Source organism: Erinaceus europaeus, chromosome 3 (assembly GCF_950295315.1).
Source record: "Erinaceus europaeus chromosome 3, mEriEur2.1, whole genome shotgun sequence".
Taxonomy (NCBI): domain Eukaryota; kingdom Metazoa; phylum Chordata; class Mammalia; order Eulipotyphla; family Erinaceidae; genus Erinaceus; species Erinaceus europaeus.
The window spans coordinates 4,629,953-4,648,677 of record NC_080164.1 but is presented as its reverse complement, the minus strand read 5'-3'; the positions used below and the strand labels follow the sequence as shown (position 1 = coordinate 4,648,677).

The 18,725-nt window shown below is 47.3% G+C and overlaps 1 protein-coding gene across 1 annotated transcript in view; it reads left to right on the top strand.

The window, feature by feature from the left end:
- The first annotated feature begins 323 nt into the window (after nucleotides 1–323).
- Nucleotides 324–18,725, top strand: part of NBAS (NBAS subunit of NRZ tethering complex) — a 269,976-nt gene continuing 251,574 nt past the window's right edge. The window contains exons 1-7 of the mRNA XM_060188412.1: nucleotides 324–332; nucleotides 512–582; nucleotides 672–793; nucleotides 4,123–4,159; nucleotides 9,575–9,652; nucleotides 10,439–10,486; nucleotides 12,790–12,833. Of these exons, the coding sequence (XP_060044395.1) occupies nucleotides 324–332; nucleotides 512–582; nucleotides 672–793; nucleotides 4,123–4,159; nucleotides 9,575–9,652; nucleotides 10,439–10,486; nucleotides 12,790–12,833 (409 nt within the window). The remainder of the gene's footprint in view (nucleotides 333–511; nucleotides 583–671; nucleotides 794–4,122; nucleotides 4,160–9,574; nucleotides 9,653–10,438; nucleotides 10,487–12,789; nucleotides 12,834–18,725) is intronic.

The window sequence follows — 18,725 nt, the reverse complement described above, 5'->3', positions numbered from 1 at the left end:
TGAATCCACTGCTCCTGGTGGCTGTAAAAACCATTTTTTTCTTTCTATTTTTTTATTTGACAGGACAGAGAGAAATTGAGAGAGGAGGGGAGATACTAGAGAGGGAGAGAGATAGACACCTGCAGACCTGCTTCACCACTCATGAATTGTACCCCTGCAGATGGGGAGCAGGTGCTCAAACCCGGGTCCTTGCATGATGATATGTGCACTTAAATGGGTGTTGTCCTCCCTCCCCCCCCCAGTATTTCTTTTAGTCATTCACAAGTACCTCTGAGTGCATAGTGCTATGAGCCTATAATGGAACTACCCAGCATAGCAGCTACATGTCAGAAGTGTGTGCCGGCAGCAATGTCTCTGTGGATAGACCACAAATGTTCCTTGCATGAGTTTTAGTCCATATAGCTGCTTTTCTTGGAAGCAGAACTTGTTTCCAGGGCTCTGTGCCTGCCCAGAGATAGGCAGGCTGCACTGGCCAAGAAGCTGTGTGGTTTTTGCTTTATCTTCTCTGCAGTCTGGGGACTTGGGGCTGATTCCGTTCTCAGTTCTTGTCTTGAGCTGCAGAGCTCATTCTGATATCCGGCTGTAGGCCCGCACCTCTGGCTCACTTTATTCCCTGATTAAAACAGCTTGTCAGCTTGTGCTCACTGCCCTGGTTATACGTGATGGGACAGAATTTGGCCTGGTGTGTCAGAGCCGCTGGAGACTCGACTCTTCTCAAGTTTTTTTTTTCTCTTGCAGCCTAGAGGCACCCGGAAGCATGGCGCATCCTTTATCATCACTAAAGCAATCAGAGGTAAGCAGACCTTGTTTGTTTAGTTCTGTATGCGTGATAATAATAATAGCGTGCACACACACGCACACACACACAGAGTTTCACTGAGAACTGCTGCTCTAGGCACTCAAGGCAATTTAAAATATGCTCTTTAGACTTCTAATGTCAAGTCTGATGAGAACTTGTTCTCTGAGCTTAATTATACATGGGAACATATGTACGTGATATTTATTATTTTGCTGTTATTATCTTGGCAGACCCAGGGTCTTGTATATGGGGATTTTGCGTTTCCAGACCATTTTATTTCAGTCACATAGAGAAACAGAGACAGAGAGAGAGAGGGAACAGTACCAGAGCGCCCTCTGTGGTAGCTCCCTGTGGTGTGGAGGCTCCAGCCAGGGGCACCTTCTGGCAGTGCAGGCACCCCGCCCAGTGGCGAGCTCTCCCGTGCCTGCTTAGCTAGGTGTGTGTACACACACATACGTGTGTGATGGAGGCACACGCCTACACATGTCTGTAAATATATATGCGTATGTATCCACAGACAGTAATAGTAATGGTAGCTGAGGGCCCGGCTATGAACGGATCTTAGCCATTCCCGGTACATTCTTGAGAGCTTGTTGGGGGGTCCAGCAGGGGAGCGCAGCTACTCAGATACCCTTGACTGAAGGTCCATCTCTGTCCGGAGGAGGCCGTCCTTCCGGAAGGACGCACACAGAGCAGTGAAGGAGGAAGGGGACACCCGCTAGCCAGCCAGATGAGCCGAGTCAACCCTGGTCATCAGTGGGGTGACAGATATCGCAGCCAGATCTCCCTCACATCCATGGATGCATTCTTTTCTTTCTTTTTTTTAAAGTATTTATTTATTCCCTTTTGTTGCCCTTTTTTTATTGTTGTAGTTATTGTTATTGATGTCATTGTTGGATAGGACAGAGAGAAATGGAGAGAGGAGGGGAAGATAGAGAGAGGGAGAGAAAGACAGACACCTGCAGACCTGTTTCACCTCCTGTGAAGCGACTCCCCTGCAGGTGGGGAGCCGGGGGCTCGAACTGGGATCCTTATGCTGGTCCTTGTGCTTTGCACCACCTGCGCTTAACCTGCCGTGTTGCTGCCCGACTCCCACATTCTTTTTTTTTTGTTTTAAACAGTTATCTTTGCTGAAATTTTATCAACTTGTGGTCACACTGATTTTTCTCATGCTGATCAGAAGCTCTGGTTGGCTGTTGACAACATAATAGGAATAATCAGGACATTAATTTTATTGTACAGTCAGTCACAGACATCTGTTAATTTGCAAATGAAAAATGGAGTCACCTCATCAATACAACTTGGCAGCTCAAAAGGTCAAGGAGCGACAGGATACATGCACAGCACGAGGGGGCCATGATAACCAGGTCTGGGACCACTGACCGATGGGAGACAAAGCCGTAGCTGCCTTGGTTCTCTAGGGAGGAGGGTTCCCGGTGCCATGGGGGATGAGCCCACGGATCGCAAGGCTGAACAGGGCCCCTCTTTTTCTCACCCTCTGGGGTCTGCAACGCTAGCATGAGAGGTTTTCTTCTCCAGTCGATGGCCCGACGTCACAGGGTCCAGCCCAAGTTAGGGGGAAGGCCGGCAGGCTGGCTCGGCACAGGTGAGTGGGCTGGTCAGCAGTACAGTGAACAGGGGGTCCAGGGGGTCCTTCCATCAGCAGCTGCCCAGCGCAGACGTGAAGGGACGCGACCGTTTGCTGCCATTGCCACCATCTTGTATCCCGTGGATATATTCTTGAGGGAAGGAAGCTCCAGTCTATTGCAGCCTCAGAGAGTCTGTGTGTATTGAAAGGTACAGTGAAAGGCCGTTTCTAGTGGCTTGTACAAGGTCTCAGATACATCTGCTCAGTCCCTCAAATTCTAAGTTTGAGTCACCAGCATAGTCGCCACCTGGCTCCTGACAGACTGTGCACCTGGGCGGGTGGGATCTGAGAGTGCTGAGCGTGTCAGACCCTGCTGGTGCTGGCGGGCGCTCACTGGAATCCGCCCCTTACTGCGCCAGGAGGGTAGCTGTGCGAGGAGACGTGCTCAGCGCCGCCTGCTGAAAGTCCGACTCCGCCGGCCTCTGCCTGTCAGATGACAGTGGCGAACCTGAGCTATTTGTAAAGAGGACACCAACATTACCAGACATTCTATGTATGACTATCTGACGGTAGGTAGAAGCAGTAGTAGTGTTGCTGATGTTCGTTATCACAAATGCAGTGAAGCGCTGACAGTTTAGGAAGTGTCCCCAAGGAATCAAACTCACTGTAAGTAATTGAGGGCTGGGGAGGGAACGCTGCCAAGAGCACATAGCCTGTGGTGCTTGAGACTCCGGAGGGAGCAGCCACATTGAACCCCCGACACCACCTCGAGCCGTTGTTGAGTCGTGCCAGGTGCAAAAGGAAATCCTGCCCAACACAGACAGAACTAGTGTCTTAGAGATTTGCTTTTCCAGTGAACTTTCCCATCATCGTAAGTATTGTTTTTATTTATTATTATTATTATTTTTTGCCTCCAGGGTTATCGCTGGGGCTTGGTGCTTGCATTATGAATCCACTGCTCCTGGAGGCCATTTTTTGTATTTTTTTTCTTCTTTTTCTTTTTTTCAATAGGGCAGAGAAAAATGGAGAGAGGAGGGGAAGACAGAGAGGGGAGAAAGAGAGACACCCGCAGACCTGCTTCACCGCTTGTGAAGCAACCTCCCTGCGGGTGGGGAGCCTGGGGCTCAAATCGGGATCCTTTTGTGAGTTCTTGCACTTTGTACTGTGTGTGCTTAACCCAGCGCATTACCGCTTGGCCCCCAGTATTGTTTTTGTTTTTAAGATTTTTTTTTTTTTGTAAAATGAAAATTAATATCATAGTGAATATAAATGTTTTCTTTCTTCCTTTTCTTTAAGATTTTATTTATTTATTAGGAGGAGAGAGAGAGAGAAAGAAAAAGAGAGAGAGAGAGAGAGAACCAGACGTCACCCTGGTACATGGGCTGCTGGGGTTTATCCACTGCACCACCTCCTGGACCACATTGCTTTCTTTTTTTAAAGGCTGAATGCAACGATGTCTTCTTTATGACTTCATTAGTAAGATTCCTTAGATTAAATGGCATCTCAGATCACTTCTGCTGATAGGACTACTTCAAAGCTTTGAGTCATGCGTGAATAATAGATGACTTGGAAAAAGTGACAGATGATGTGAGGCCATCTTCTCTTAGGACTGCAGTTCCTTCTATTTTGTAACAACCCCGTCTGCTATGTATTTTAGATCTGAAGTCAGTCTAAGTTGAAAACGTTAAAGCAACAGCTCATTCATGTCTGACTTGGGTGTTTCTTTTGGTTCCAGATCGTTTATGGTTTTTCCGCCAATACATCTGGTACAGGTGAGTGGTCAGTTCTTCAGTGAAGCAGCATCGACATCAGACACAAACACTATCCTCCTCCCTATGACTCAAGTTTTTTTTTTTTTGTATTTGAAGCCTAGCCTATGATCTAGATGCTGACACTTGGGTGAGACCGTCGGGAGATTTTAAACATCTGGCGAACCCTCAGAAGAGGCCACAGGCCCAGACTGGTTTTCACTTCCATTGTCTTCTGACAGCTCCTGCTCTCGCCGGCGCGTGTTAGCAGTCTTATCTTGAGCATATGTCTCTGCAGCTAGACGTCTTTTTAACACACGTTTATTCTTATTACGTCAAGTCTCATGACCTGCGTTCAGTTGCCATGTACCAGAGACCATTCTCTGTTTTTCTTTTATGCCTTTTTTTTTCCCATTTTCCCCTCTCATATTAATCAAGTAGTGATTTGTATGACTACAAGTTAACAGAGTGTACATAAACACCGTTCCCACCACCAAAGGGCCGTGTCCCATCCCATCCTTCTCCTCCTCTCCCCAGTGAAGCCGAACATCCACCCTCACCCTCCACCCAGAGATTTTTACTTTGGTGCCCTACTGCAAACTCAGATCCTGCTTTGAGTTTCCCTTTCTGCTCTTCTCTTTCTCTCTCTCTTTCTCTCTCTCTTTTAAAGATTTTATTTACTTATTAATGAGAAACATAGGAGAGAAAAAGAACCAGCCATCACCCTGGTACATGTGCTGCCGGGGATTGAACTCGGGACCTCATGCTTGAGAGTCGGATGCTTTATCCACTGCACCACCTTCCGGACCACTATGCTCTTCTTTCTCAACTTCTGTAAATGAGTGGGATCATCCCATACTCGTCTTTGTCTTTCTGACTTAGCTCACTTAACATAATTCCTTCTAGCTCCATCCAAGATGGGTCAGAGAAGGTGGGTTCATTGTTCTTTTTAATATTTATTTATTTATTTATTCCCTTTTGTTGCCCTTGTTTTATTGTTGTAGTTACTATTGTTATTGTTATTGATGTCATCGTTGTTGGATAGGACAGAGAGAAATGGAGAGAGGAGGGTAGGACAGAAAGGGGGAGAAAAAGACAGATACCTGCAGACCTGCTTCACCTCCCGTGAAGCGACTCCCCTGCAGGTGGGGAGCTGGGGGCTCGAACTGGGATCCTTACTCCAGTCCTTTGGCTTCGTGCCACGTGCGCTTAACCCGTTGCGCTACTGCCCAACTCCCGGGTTTATTGTTCTTAATAGCTGCGGAGTATATCTCTTTAATTTAAGTTCATTTATATATTATTGGGTAATGACAGAGAAAAATTGAGAGGGGAGGGGGAGATAGAAAGGGAGAGAGCCAGAGACACCTGCAGCTCATGAAGCTTTACCCATGCAGGTGGAGACCAGGGGCTTGAACCTGGGTCCTTGTGTACTGTAGTATGTGGTATGTGTGCTTAGCCAGGCACGCCACCATTCGGCCCTTCCACCCCCCCCCCCCCATATATATATATTTTCTGTTGCTGTGGCTTTGCACCTGCACAATTCCACTGCTCCTAGCGAACCCTTTTTCTTATTCTATTTTATTTTTTTTAATAGAGGGTGAGAGAGAGAGAGAGAAGGAGAGAGAGAGAGAGAGAAAAAAAGACCTCGCGGGAGATAGCAGGAGGCAGAGACACTGCGGCACTATTCTCCTCGACTGTGGTGACCGGGGCTCTGAAAAGGATCCGATCCTGATCCTTGAGCCCGGTGAACTGTGTTCTGCCGAGTGACCCCTTTCACCCAGAGAATATTCTCCAGGTTCCAGCTCATAGGCACGTTCCACACTTTTGAATATTAAGCATGCTTTCAGCAGGGTGCTAATTTCACCCTCTAAAAGAACAAAGAAATGATTGTTCTGACAAAGAACGTAATTCTGTTTTTAAAACCTTTTTTTAAAATTGTCTTTCTTTACTGGATAGAGACAGACAGAAATGGAGAGGGGAGGGAGTGCTAGGGAGGGAGGGGGACACCTGCAGCCCTGCTTCACCACTCGCAAAGCTTTCCCTTTGCAGGTAGGGACTGGGGGCTCGAACCTGGGTCCTTGCACATTGTAACGTGTGCTCAACCAAGTGTACCACCACCAGGCCCCAATTTAGTTTTTTGGTATATGTTTAGGATTTGCTTTACAAAATTATGTGCCCCAGATTGCTTTTGCTTTTAGGGCATCTAATCTTAAAAACTGCAGAAAGGGGGCCGGCCGGCAGTAGCGCAGCAGGTTAAGTGCAGGTGTCGCGAAGCACAGGGACCAGCTCAAGGATCCTGGTTCAAGGCCCCAGCTCCCCACCTGCAGGGGAACAAGCGATGAAGCAGGTCTGCAGATGTCTGTCTTTCTCTCCCCCTCTCTTTCGTCCCCTTTTCTCTCCATTTCTCTCTGTCCTATCCAATAACAACAGCAATGGCAGCAATAACAATAACAACAGGGCAACAAAATGGGAAAAATGGCCTCCAGCAGGCACCGAGCCCCAGCGATAACCCTGGAGGCAAAAAACAAACAAACACTGCAGATAGATGGTGGTGGTGCACCTGGTTAATTTCACATATTACTAAACTCAGGCCCCCACTCCCTACCTCCAGGGCGTCTGCTTCGTGAGATGAGACAGGTCTGCAGGTGTCTCTCTTTCTCTCCCTCTCTCTGTCTACCCATCCTCTCTGAGATTTTCTCTGTCCTATCTAATAAAAATTAAGAAGAAAAAGAATAATAGGAAAAGTGGGCCCCAGGAGTGGTGGATTCATAGCGCCGGCTCTGAACCCCAGCAATAGCCGTGGAGGCAGTAAAAATCAGTAAGCCAGGAAGTAAAAAGCCCTCCAGAGATGAGAGTTCTGTGAAAGAGACCTTTGCCTCTGCAGCACTAGAACTAGTGTCCTGGTGTTTGCTCTCAGTGTGTGTGCAATGTACATACTGTAACGTTTCTTTAATTTTATTTTTGGGATGAGGGGGATGATAGAAGCATGAGAGAGAAAGGAAGGGAGCAGGATAGAGAGAGAGGCGGGGGGGGGGGGGCTGTAAGAGGTCTGGCTAATTTTTCCCACCTGCTGGTGCTATGACGTGCTTGTCCTGAACTCCCCTGGAGAAGGGGCCAGAAAGTCGCTGTCAGGGTGCCGTCTGGAAGCTGCCCTTTTTCTCACCTTTTGAGGGGAGTCTCTTTTTCTTGGATACAAAGGTCGTCCTGTGTCTGTGCCTTGCAACCAGCCATCGAGAGGTGTCTTTTTCTAAGGAGTCCCCCTGGGTGAATGGCCAATGTTGATCGGTGTACAGCTCGTGAATATGCCGTGAAGTGATTACCTAACCTTTCCAAGATACGTCACTTCGAGAAAGAATTGATCAAGCTTTTGCTCTTGAGTTTGTGGCCATTAAGTTTGAAGTTTAGGGCCAATGTTTATTTCAAAGTGGCTTTTTTTTTCTTAGAGCCTCTCTCTTTCTTTTCCCCCTTCCTTAGCTCCCTCCTTCCACCTTTCTCTCTCTCTCTCCCAGAGCACTGCTCAACTGTGTTTTACGGTGTTGCTGGGGAGTGAACCTAGGACCTTGGGGCAGTACTCATCAAAGTCTTTTGCATAACCATTGTGTTTTCTCCCTGGTTCAAAAGGTATTTTCTTTTAAATTTTGCAAAATTGTAAAGAGAATGAGAATTATAGACACTAATGTAATAAACCCTCTTGCTTTTGCCCAAAACATCTCTTCATAGTCCCTCTCCCACTCACCTTGTAGCCCCCAACTCCATCTTTTTCTTCTCCCTCTCCCTCCCTGGGGAGTTAGGCTTATCTTGGCGTCAGCAATTCTGTGTCTGCTTCCTGTCTTTGCTGTAATATTCCTGTAACTGTTTGTGTCAGCTACTTACTGCTTTTACAAATCAACACAATATACTGAGTGCATATGAGTATTTTTATTTTATTTTATGTTTTCTAATTTTAATATATATTTTTTAAGATTTTATTTATTTATTTATTTGTTAATGAGAAACATAGGAGGAGAGAGAAAGGGCCAGCCATTACTCTGGTACATGTGCTGCCGGGGATTGAACTCAGGACCTCATGCTTGAGACTCCGATGCTTTATCCACTGCACCACCACCCGGACCACAATGCTTTCTAATTTCATAGTGTTTTTTATTTTTTTCTTTTCATTTTCTTGATTTCTTCATACATTTCTCCTCTAACTAACTGTGTTTGCTGACTCACTTACGAGGAGCCCCTTCCTTCCTCCTGTCTCCTGTGAGTGGCGGGCACACTTCTGGCTTTGCGTAAAATGAGACGGTGATCCAGTCCTGCAGGCAGGGCAGACCTTGGCTTCTCTTTCTCCCGGCTTTCACTTCCTTCTCTGTAGATCAGGCTTCCAGGCAGAGCTGGCATCTCTTCACGGTCTCCCTGGGCCCGTGCTGAGGGACGTCTGTTCTCTGACTGCTGTGCAGATGTCTGAGAGTCCTGACTTTCCTGGCGTCTGGTTCCCACGCCTGTCTCCTTTCATCAGGGCTCCTGTGCTGCCCCAGGGGTTGCGTCCTGGTGTGAGTTCGCACACGGCACTCTCTCACCCAGCCCTTTCTTCTGAAGACTGGGACATTTCTCACGAGTGCGAATTTGACTTGATTGTTACTTATTTTATTATTTTTTAAAAATAATTATTTATCCCCTTGTGCTGCCCTTGTTTTACTGTTGTAGTTATTATTGTTGTTATTGATGTTGTTTTTGTTGGATAGGACAGAGAGATGGAGAGAGGAGGGGGGGAGAGAAAGACAGACACCTGAAGACCTGCTTCATCGCCTGTGAAGCGGCGCCCCCCCCCCCCCCCCCCCCCGCAGGTGGAGAGCCGGGGCTCGAACTGGGATCTTTCTGCCGGTCCTTGCGCTTTGCGCCACATGCACTTAAACCTCTGCATTACCGCCTGACTCCCTGTTTTTACTTATTTTTATATTTTATATTTATTTATTAGAGAGAAAAATAGGAAGAAAGAGAGAGAAAGGCCTAGATATTTGTCTCATACATGTGCTGCCAGGGATTGAACTCGAGACCTCATGCTTGAGAAGCCAGTGCTTTGTCCACTGTGCCACCGCCCGGACCACTCTTTCTTGAGTGTTTTGCACACTGGAAATCACTTTTGTTATGGTCGAGCCAGATTGTCCGGCCGCGTGTAGCAGTAACTGTGTCCGGGAAGCTCATTCTGCAGTTCCTGACACCGTCTTTATCCTCCACAGCAAACACGACACCCTATCCCCCTGAATGCACCACCATGGTTTCTAGAAACGGGTGGGCGTGGTTTTGCTAACACTCATATTTGATATTCTAATAGAAAAAAAAACAAAAGACAACTCGTGGCTCTTGCTATAGCCCCGTGTGGTCGTGTGAAATGTCTGCTTCTGCGTTCGAGTTCATTCCTCTGACTGACAACGAGCCCTTGTGTTCTGATTCCAGCCCTGCCCCGTTTCTGCTCCCGGAGGGGTTGGTTCGCCTGACCAGTAAGCAGATAAACTGGCACTTGGTACTCGCAAGGTGAGTGTCTAAACCTGACATGACTTCGTTTCTGCCGGGATCAGTGTTTTAGTCTTAGCATCGTGCTCAAGATTTCGCTGGCCCGTCAATTCTGTCTGTCACACACAACAACTGCCATTTGACTGTGCTCATGTAGACTATTGAATCATCTTTCCCCCTGCAGGTGGGGACCAGGGGCTTGAACCTGGGTCCTTGCACACCGTAATGTGAGTGCCACCGCCTGGCTCCTTGTCTCTCTCTGTATCTGAGAGAAAGATGAGTCGGGCCGGCAGCATAGCTCAGCTGGGTAGTGTGTTGCTTTGCCATGTGTAGCCTCGGTTTGAGCCTGGCACCTTATGGGCTGGAGGAAGCTTCTGTGCTGTGATGGTTCTCACACTCTCTCCGACTACCTCCCTACCTCCCTTCCTGTTTATGACTAGAACATGTGAAAATGGGAGTCAGGCGGTAGCGCAGCGGGTTAAGCACACCTGGCGCAAAGCACAAGGACGGGCGGAAGGATCCGGTTCGAGCCCCTGGCTCCCCACCTGCAGGGGACTTGCTTCACAGGTGGTGAAGCAGGTCTGCAGGTGTCTATCTTTCTCTCCCCCTCTCTGTCTTCCCCTCCTCTCTCCATTTCTCTCTGTCCTATCCAACAACGATGACATCAATAATAACAACAACAATAAAACAACAAGGGCAACAATAAAGGGAATACATAAATAAATATTAAAAAAAACAAACATGTGAAAATGGAAAGCCGCAGATATTTACACTGATGGCTTCTTCCCCCTTCCTCCTCCATGCTAGCAACGGGAGACTTCTGGCTGCTCTTCAAGACCAGTGTGTGGAGATCAGGTAAGTGCTCAGGTCACTCGCCCCGAGCCCCTTTCTCGAGAAACCTCTCCTTTGGCTAACGGCAGCTACAGGTTTGAAAGGGAGCCCGTTGAAAGGCATCTCGGGGCCGACTTGCTCCATCAACGAGGTTTCCCGCTCTACCTCCATCTGAAGCTTGAGCAGCGTCACCTGCTCCTTCATGTGCCTTTCCCGATCAGTCCTTTCTCTCGATGTCTCTCTCCAGAGATGACGCTCTCCCTGTAGACCAAAGCTTACCTGTCAGAAGTCTGGAAACTCGTTGTAGAGTTAGCTTGCTGACTTGCTAAGTCAGCTGAGCAGGATCTCAGGAAAGCATTAAAAATAAAACATAGGGCCAGTCGGCTTTCTAGCTGCCAAGCTGTAGTGGAGCGTGGTCTGCGGAATGCCACGCGGGCCCTGCCACGTCCACTGCTCTCTCCAGCCTCTGAGAGGCTCATTGCTTGTCTGGAGGAAGTCTTCCCTGACCTGCGCTTGACATATACTCGGCTCTTTTTGTTTAAATACCACTCTGCCATCTGCGGGAGTTCCTTTGGTGCATAGTGTGTGTTTGTTTGTTATTGGATAGAGACAGAGAGAAATTGAGAAGGGGGAGGGAGAGAGGGAGAGAGACAGAGAGACATCTGGAGCCCTGCCTCACCACTCGTGAAGCTTTCCCCCTGCCGGTTGGGACCGGGGGCTTGAACCCAGGTCTTTGCACTTTGGAACCTGTGTGTTCAACCAGGTGCGCCACCCGCCAGCCTCACAATCCTTACACTCTTTTTAAAAAATTTTTTAAAAGTATTTTATTTATTTTATTTTTGAGAGAGATGCAGAAAGAGAAAGACACAGAGAAAAACACCAGAGCACTGCTCAGCTCTGGCTTGTGGTGGTGGCAGGGGATTGAACCTGGGACTTTGGAGCCTCAGACATGAGAGTCTCTTTGCATAACCACTATGCCATCTACTCCCGCCCTAGATCCTTATATTCTTAACATGGTTGAGCGTCATCTCTGCCAGGCAGCTTCTCCGGAACATACTCTCAAATGGCATTATTTGGCATTCTTTTGAAATCACAAGTTTTAAACAGTAACTAACATAAGTATGATCATCTATTAACACCACTTGTTTTACTAAATCAAGATGTTTTTCCCTAAGTGACTTAAATTTTTAATGATATAAATTCAGAGGTCCTTTTTAAAGATTTTTCTATTTTCAAATTTATCTTTCTTTCTTTTTTTTTTTTTTTTAATTGCCACAGGGAATATCTCTGGGGCTCAATACCTGCGCAGTAAATCTACAACTTCTGGTGGCCTTTTTTCCTTATTTTTAATTTTTTAAAAACTATTTTTATTTGATAGGACAGATAGAAATTGAGAAGGGAGGAGAAAAGAGAAAAAGAGAGAGAGAGAGACCCCTGCAACCTTGCTTCACAGCTCCTGAAGTGCCCCCCCTGCAGGTGGGGAGTGGGGCTCAAACCTGGGTCCTCGTGCATGGAAAGTGTGTGTGCTTGCCAGTGCGCTACTGCCCGGCATCCTCTCCATGTGCTGCTGGGAGGGAGACGGCAGAGGTTCCAGAGAGCACTTTTCACGTCCGGCACACGCTGCCGCTGGGCTGTGGTGAGGCCTTGGGTCTTGGGCGTGTAGCCGTGTGCTGTTATCCTGTGTCTCCTCGGGCCTGACTCACTGGTTCTTAACCAGGTTCCACATGTTGAGCTTTATAAAGTATTTTAGATTCAGCCCCATTTCAGATCTACTGAATCAGAAGCTTTGGGAATAGGGTCCAGGTTTCTCTGTCATAGTAAAATTTTATGCTTAAATGCAGCTGTCTAAGTCAGTTTTAGTATAAAATAGAATTTTATTGTTACTGTTACTTCGTCTCTGGCTTTGCTCTGTTTCGGATGAGATAAGAAAGGTGGTAGAAAATATCATTCCAACAGTCTTTTTTTTTCTGAGATTTTATTTATTTATTGGTGAGAAAGGACCAGACATCACTCTGCTACATGTGCTGCCGGGGATTGAACTCAGGACCTCATGCTTGAGAGCCCAATCCTTTATCCACTGCGCCAACTCTCGGGCCACCATTACCACCAGTATTCTAAACCAATGTTTTCTGAATAAATTGATCTGTTACAAAGAATTGATACTGTCTCTCATGAACAAGTCTGACTTGAGGCATAAAGCCATTTTTACATGAGAAGGGACTGACCCAGCGCCGTGTAGAGAGCTTGTCTGTAGTATCTGTGGTCATGTCAACTGTCACAGTGTGGTCTGGGCAATACTGTCATCTGAATGTGTAACTCTTACGCAGGTCTGCCAAGGATGACTTTACATCTATTATTGGGAAATGCCAAGGTAAGAGTTCCTAAGATTACCAAACAATGAGGATTTCAACTATGTAGTTTATCTTTCCTAAAATTAGAGATGTCAGATTCATATTTGTTAAAAAAAAAGGTGTGTTTTGACTCAGTTATTAAAAAAATTGAAAAATATTAATTTTGTTGACTGTCTTAAAAATTCAACTTGAAAATGTACATTTCAATTTGAAATTGAGGGTTTGTTTTTGAAAAAGTCTAAGTCAGTTTTAGTATAAAATAGAATTTTCTTTTATTCATTATTTATTTATTCATTTTTGCCACCCGAGTTATTGCTGGGGCTTGGGGCAGGCACTGTGAAGTCTTTGCTTCTGGCAACCATTTTTTCCATATTTTTTTCTTTCTATCTGATTTTTACTTGACAGGATAGAGAGGACACTTAGAGGGAAGGGGAGGCAGAGAGGGAGAGAAACAGAGAGACACCTGCAGACCTGCTTCACCACCTGCGAAGCTTTCCCCCTGCAGGCGGGGAGGGGAGGCTGGAACTGGGGCCCTTGCACATGGCGATGAATGTGCTTAACTGAGTGGGCCACAGACCTGTCCTCGAGTTTCCTTTTGTATTTAATGCAGACAGAAATATCTAGGTGTCAGAGAGGAATTGGCTACACATGGCTTAGGAAGAGAGTCTGGGATGTGATCATCTGACACAGTCAGCTGAATTCCCAGAGTGCGGTGTGGGCAGTGGGTGGGAGGTGTTGGGCCGCACCCCCGGGCAAGCCGCTGGGAGGCCTCTTCTTGTGTCCTGTGTCATCTGGATGCTCAGCTGTGTCTCTCCACATTCCAGCCACTTTGATGGAGGCACACTTCAGAGCAAAGTGAGCACTGCTTTTTTTTTTTTTTTTTTTTTTTTTTTGCCTCCAGCCAGGGTTATTGCTGGGACTCGGTGCCTGCAGCATGAAGCTACTGCTCCTGGAGGCCTTTTTAAAAAATATTTTTCTTAACCCCCCCTTTTGTTGCCCTTGTTGTTGTAGCCTTGTTGTGGTTATTATTGTTGTTGTTGATGTCGTTCGTTGTTGGATAGGACAGAGAGAAATGGAGAGAGGAGGAGAAGACAGAGAGGGGGAGAGAAAGATAGACACCTGCGACTCCCCTGCAGACGGGGAGCCGGAGGCTCGAACCAGGATCCTCACGCCGGTCCTTGTGCTTTGCGCCACGTGCGCTTAACCCACTGTGCTACTGCCTGACTCCCCCCCCCTTTTTTTTTAATTTCCCTTTGCACCAGTGGACTGAGGTGAGATTGAGGAAGAAGAGCTTTTGGGGCAGCAAGCTAAGCCTGACCCGATGGTAGGGAGACACGGAGTTTTTCAACTGGTAGGAGCAGCGTGTGAGAAAACGGGAGACTTTATTCTGGAAAATCGTTGCAAGGGCAACACACTGTGAATACATGCATTACATTTATATGGTATCATTTTAAATTTTATTAGTGACTTAATATTGATTCACAAAATTGCAACGTAACGGGCACCACTTTGCACCTCTCCTACCACCAGAGTTCTGTGTCCTAGTCCCTCCAATGTAAGCTACAGTCCTAAGGTTGCAGATAGAGGTTAACTTTTCTACAGCTATCTGTCTTTCTGTATATATTTACCCCACCCCTCTCCTTCCCCCATGGTTCTATCTTCTCTTTCCTAGTCACAAATACACCTGTTACTATATCCAAATGTTCCTCCTTTTTCCTCTTCTGTCTCCGGGTCGTGATGGAGTTGGAGTTCAGAGCCCTCTGGTCATCTTCCCTTTAACATCTCTCCCTCTCTGGGAGGATGGACCAAAATTCTTTATGGGGTACAGAAGATGGGAGGTCTGGCTTCTGTCATTGCTTCTCTGCTGGACATGGGTGTTGGCGGGTGGATCCACACGCCCAGCCTGTGTCTGTCTGTCCCTAGTGGGGCAGGGCTCTGGGGAGGGAAGGTTCCGGGACACACGGGTGAGGTCGTCTGCCCAGGGACGACAGCATGGACTCACAGTCCATTTGCAACTTGGTGGTTGAATGGCGACAAGCTGTAAAGCAGGACGAGATGATTAATGTGCAGTAGCCAAGTAGTAGTATAGCAGATGAGAAAGGGGGTCTGAGGGTGGGCGGAAGTGAGGAAGTTGATTTCAGGCATGTTTCTAGGGGCCCACGACTTCCATGGACTTTGTTTGAGTTTGATAGCTAACATAGAGTCAGACAGAACTTGTCTGAGAAGATGGTGTCAGAGTTGAGAAAAAGGCTGGAAAGTTGGATTAGGGCAGAAAGTAGCTCCCAATCTTGAAAAAGAAATCTCTGATTAAAATGAAATGTTTACTCCATCCACCTGACCCAGGGCCCAGGTGTATCCATATTCTGCACAGGAGCTGTGTGACCTCCGAGTCCCCGTCAGTCTGAGCTGGCAGTCCCTGGTCACAGCTGGGAACATTCTAGGCTGCTCTAATGGCAGGACCCATCTTCCTCGAGGGGCAGAGCAGGCTGAGCAGCCTCTCTGCAGAGAGTGGGGAATTCCCACCATGGCTGCTCTGCAGTGAGGGCAGGTCCTGGAGAGGCCCACAGGAGGGCTTGTGATGATGTTCCTGATGGAGGTGACCAGTGGTGGTGAAGAGAGGGGTCTGTGAGAGGTCTGGGCTCATTGAATCTATGGAGGAACCCAAGATGATGGGGTTATTACCCAAAATTTATATTTATTTATTTATTTTCTTTTTTGTTGCCCTTGTTTTTTTATTGTTGTTGATGTTATTGTAGTTGTAGTTGTTATTGATGTTGTCGTTATTGGATAGGACAAAAAGAAAACGGAGAGAGGAGAGGAAGAAAGAGAGGGGGAGAGAAAGACAGACGCCCACAGGCCTGCTTCACCGCCTGTGAAACGAATCCCCTGCAGGTGGGGAGCCGGGGATCAAACTGGGATCCTTATACCGGACCTTGTGCTTCACGCCACGTGTGCTTAATCTGCTGTGCTAATCACTTGACTCCACCCAATATTTATAATATAAAAAGTTAATCTACTTTCCCTTTCTAGTTGTTGATATCCTTGTCTAATTACTGGCTAGAATACAAATTTCTTGAGGCTAGGGTCCCTGCATTACAAAAAAAAAAAAAAAAGAAATAGTGCCTAGTGTATAATTTTTGATGCTATGAAGTGGAACATGAATGTTACCAGAATGACTTTTCTGAACGGGTACAGGAACACGGTGTGCTTGTTACTTCTGTTGACTGAGTGCAGGAACACGGTGTGCTTGTTACTTCTGTTGACTGAGTGCAGGAACACGGTGTGGGTGTTACTTCTGTTGACTGAGTGCAGGAACACGGTGTGCTCGGTTACTTCTGTTGACTGAGTGCAGGAACACGGTGTGGGTGTTACTTCTGTTGACTGAGTGCAGGAACACGGTGTGCTCGGTTACTTCTGTTGACTGAGTGCAGGAACACGGTGTGCTGGTTACTTCTGTTGACTGAGTACAGGAACACGGTGTGGGTGTTACTTCTGTTGACTGAGTGCAGGAACACGGTGTGGGTGTTACTTCTGTTGACTGAGTGCAGGAACACGGTGTGCTGGTTACTTCTGTTGACTGAGTGCAGGAACACGGTGTGCTCGGTTACTTCTGTTGACTGAGTACAGGAACACGGTGTGCTCGGTTACTTCTGTTGACTGAGTGCAGGAACACGGTGTGCTTGTTACTTCTGTTGACTGAGTGCAGAAACACGGTGTGCTTGTTACTTCTGTTGACTGAGTGCAGGAACACGGTGTGCTGGTTACTTCTGTTGACTGAGTGCAGGAACACGGTGTGCTCCGTTACTTCTGTTGACTGAATACAGGAACACGGTATGGGTGTTACTTCTGTTGACTGAGTACAGGAACACGGTGTGCTTGTTACTTCTGTTGACTGAGTACAGGAACACCGTGTGCTTGTTACTTCTGTTGACTGAGTGCAGGAACAAGGTGTGCTTGTTACTTCTGTTGACTGAGTACAGGACCACGGTGTGCTTGTTACTTCTGTTGACTGAGTGCAGGAACATGGTGTGCTCGGTTACTTCTGTTGACTGAGTGCAGGAACACGGTGTGCTGGTTACTTCTGTTGACTGAGTGCAGGAACACGGTGTGCTGGTTACTTCTGTTGACTGAGTGCAGGAACACGGTGTGCTCCGTTACTTCTGTTGACTGAGTGCAGGAACACGGTGTGCTGGTTACTTCTGTTGACTGAATGCAGGAACAAGGTGTGCTTGTTACTTCTGTTGACTGAGTACAGGAACACGGTGTGCTGGTTACTTCTGTTGACTGAGTGCAGGAACACGGTGTGCTGGTTACTTCTGTTGACTGAGTGTATGAACACGGTGTGCTCGGTTGCTTCTGTTGACTGAGTGCAGGAACACGGTGTGCTTGTTAACTTCTGTTGACTGAGTACAGGAACACGGTGTGCTGGTTACTTCTGTTGACTGAGTGCAGGAACACGGTGTGCTGGTTACTTCTGTTGACTGAGTGTATGAACACGGTGTGCTCGGTTGCTTCTGTTGACTGAGTGCAGGAACACGGTGTGCTTGTTAACTTCTGTTGACTGAGTGTAGGAACACGGTGTGCTCGGTTACTTCTGTTGACTGAGTGCAGGAACATGGTGTGCTTGTTACTTGTGTTGACTGAGTGCAGGAACACGGTGTGCTTGTTACTTCTGTTGACTGAGTGCAGAAACACGGTGTGCTTGTTACTTCAGTTGACTGAGTGCAGGAACACGGTGTGCTCGGTTACTTCTGTTGACTGAGTGCAGGAACACGGTGTGCTGGTTACTTCTGTTGACTGAGTGCAGGAACACGGTGTGCTTGTTTACTTCTGTTGACTGAGTGCAGGAACATGGTGTGGGTGTTACTTCTGTTGACTGAGTGCAGGAACACGGTGTGCTCCGTTACTTCTTTTGACTGAGTACAGGAACACGGTGTGGGTGTTACTTCTGTTGACTGAGTGCAGGAACACGGTGTGGGTGTTACTTCTGTTGACTGAGTGCAGGAACACGGTGTGCTCGGTTACTTCTGTTGACTGAGTGCAGGAACACGGTGTGCTGGTTACTTCTGTTGACTGAGTACAGGAACACGGTGTGCTGGTTACTTCTGTTGACTGAGTGCAGGAACACGGTGTGGGTGTTACTTCTGTTGACTGAGTGCAGGAACACGGTGTGGGTGTTACTTCTGTTGACTGAGTGCAGGAACACGGTGTGGGTGTTACTTCTGTTGACTGAGTGCAGGAACACGGTGTGCTGGTTACTTCTGTTGACTGAGTGCAGGAACACGGTGTGCTCGGTTACTTCTGTTGACTGAGTACAGGAACACGGTGTGCTGGTTACTTCTGTTGACTGAGTGTATGAACACGGTGTGCTCGGTTGCTTCTGTTGACTGAGTGCAGGAACACGGTGTGCTTGTTAACTTCTGTTGACTGAGTGTAGGAACACGGTGTGCTCGGTTACTTCTGTTGACTGAGTGCAGGAACATGGTGTGCTTGTTACTTGTGTTGACTGAGTGCAGGAACACGGTGTGCTTGTTACTTCTGTTGACTGAGTGCAGAAACACGGTGTGCTTGTTACTTCAGTTGACTGAGTGCAGGAACACGGTGTGCTCGGTTACTTCTGTTGACTGAGTGCAGGAACACGGTGTGCTGGTTACTTCTGTTGACTGAGTGCAGGAACACGGTGTGCTTGTTTACTTCTGTTGACTGAGTGCAGGAACATGGTGTGGGTGTTACTTCTGTTGACTGAGTGCAGGAACACGGTGTGCTCCGTTACTTCTTTTGACTGAGTACAGGAACACGGTGTGGGTGTTACTTCTGTTGACTGAGTGCAGGAACACGGTGTGGGTGTTACTTCTGTTGACTGAGTGCAGGAACACGGTGTGCTCGGTTACTTCTGTTGACTGAGTGCAGGA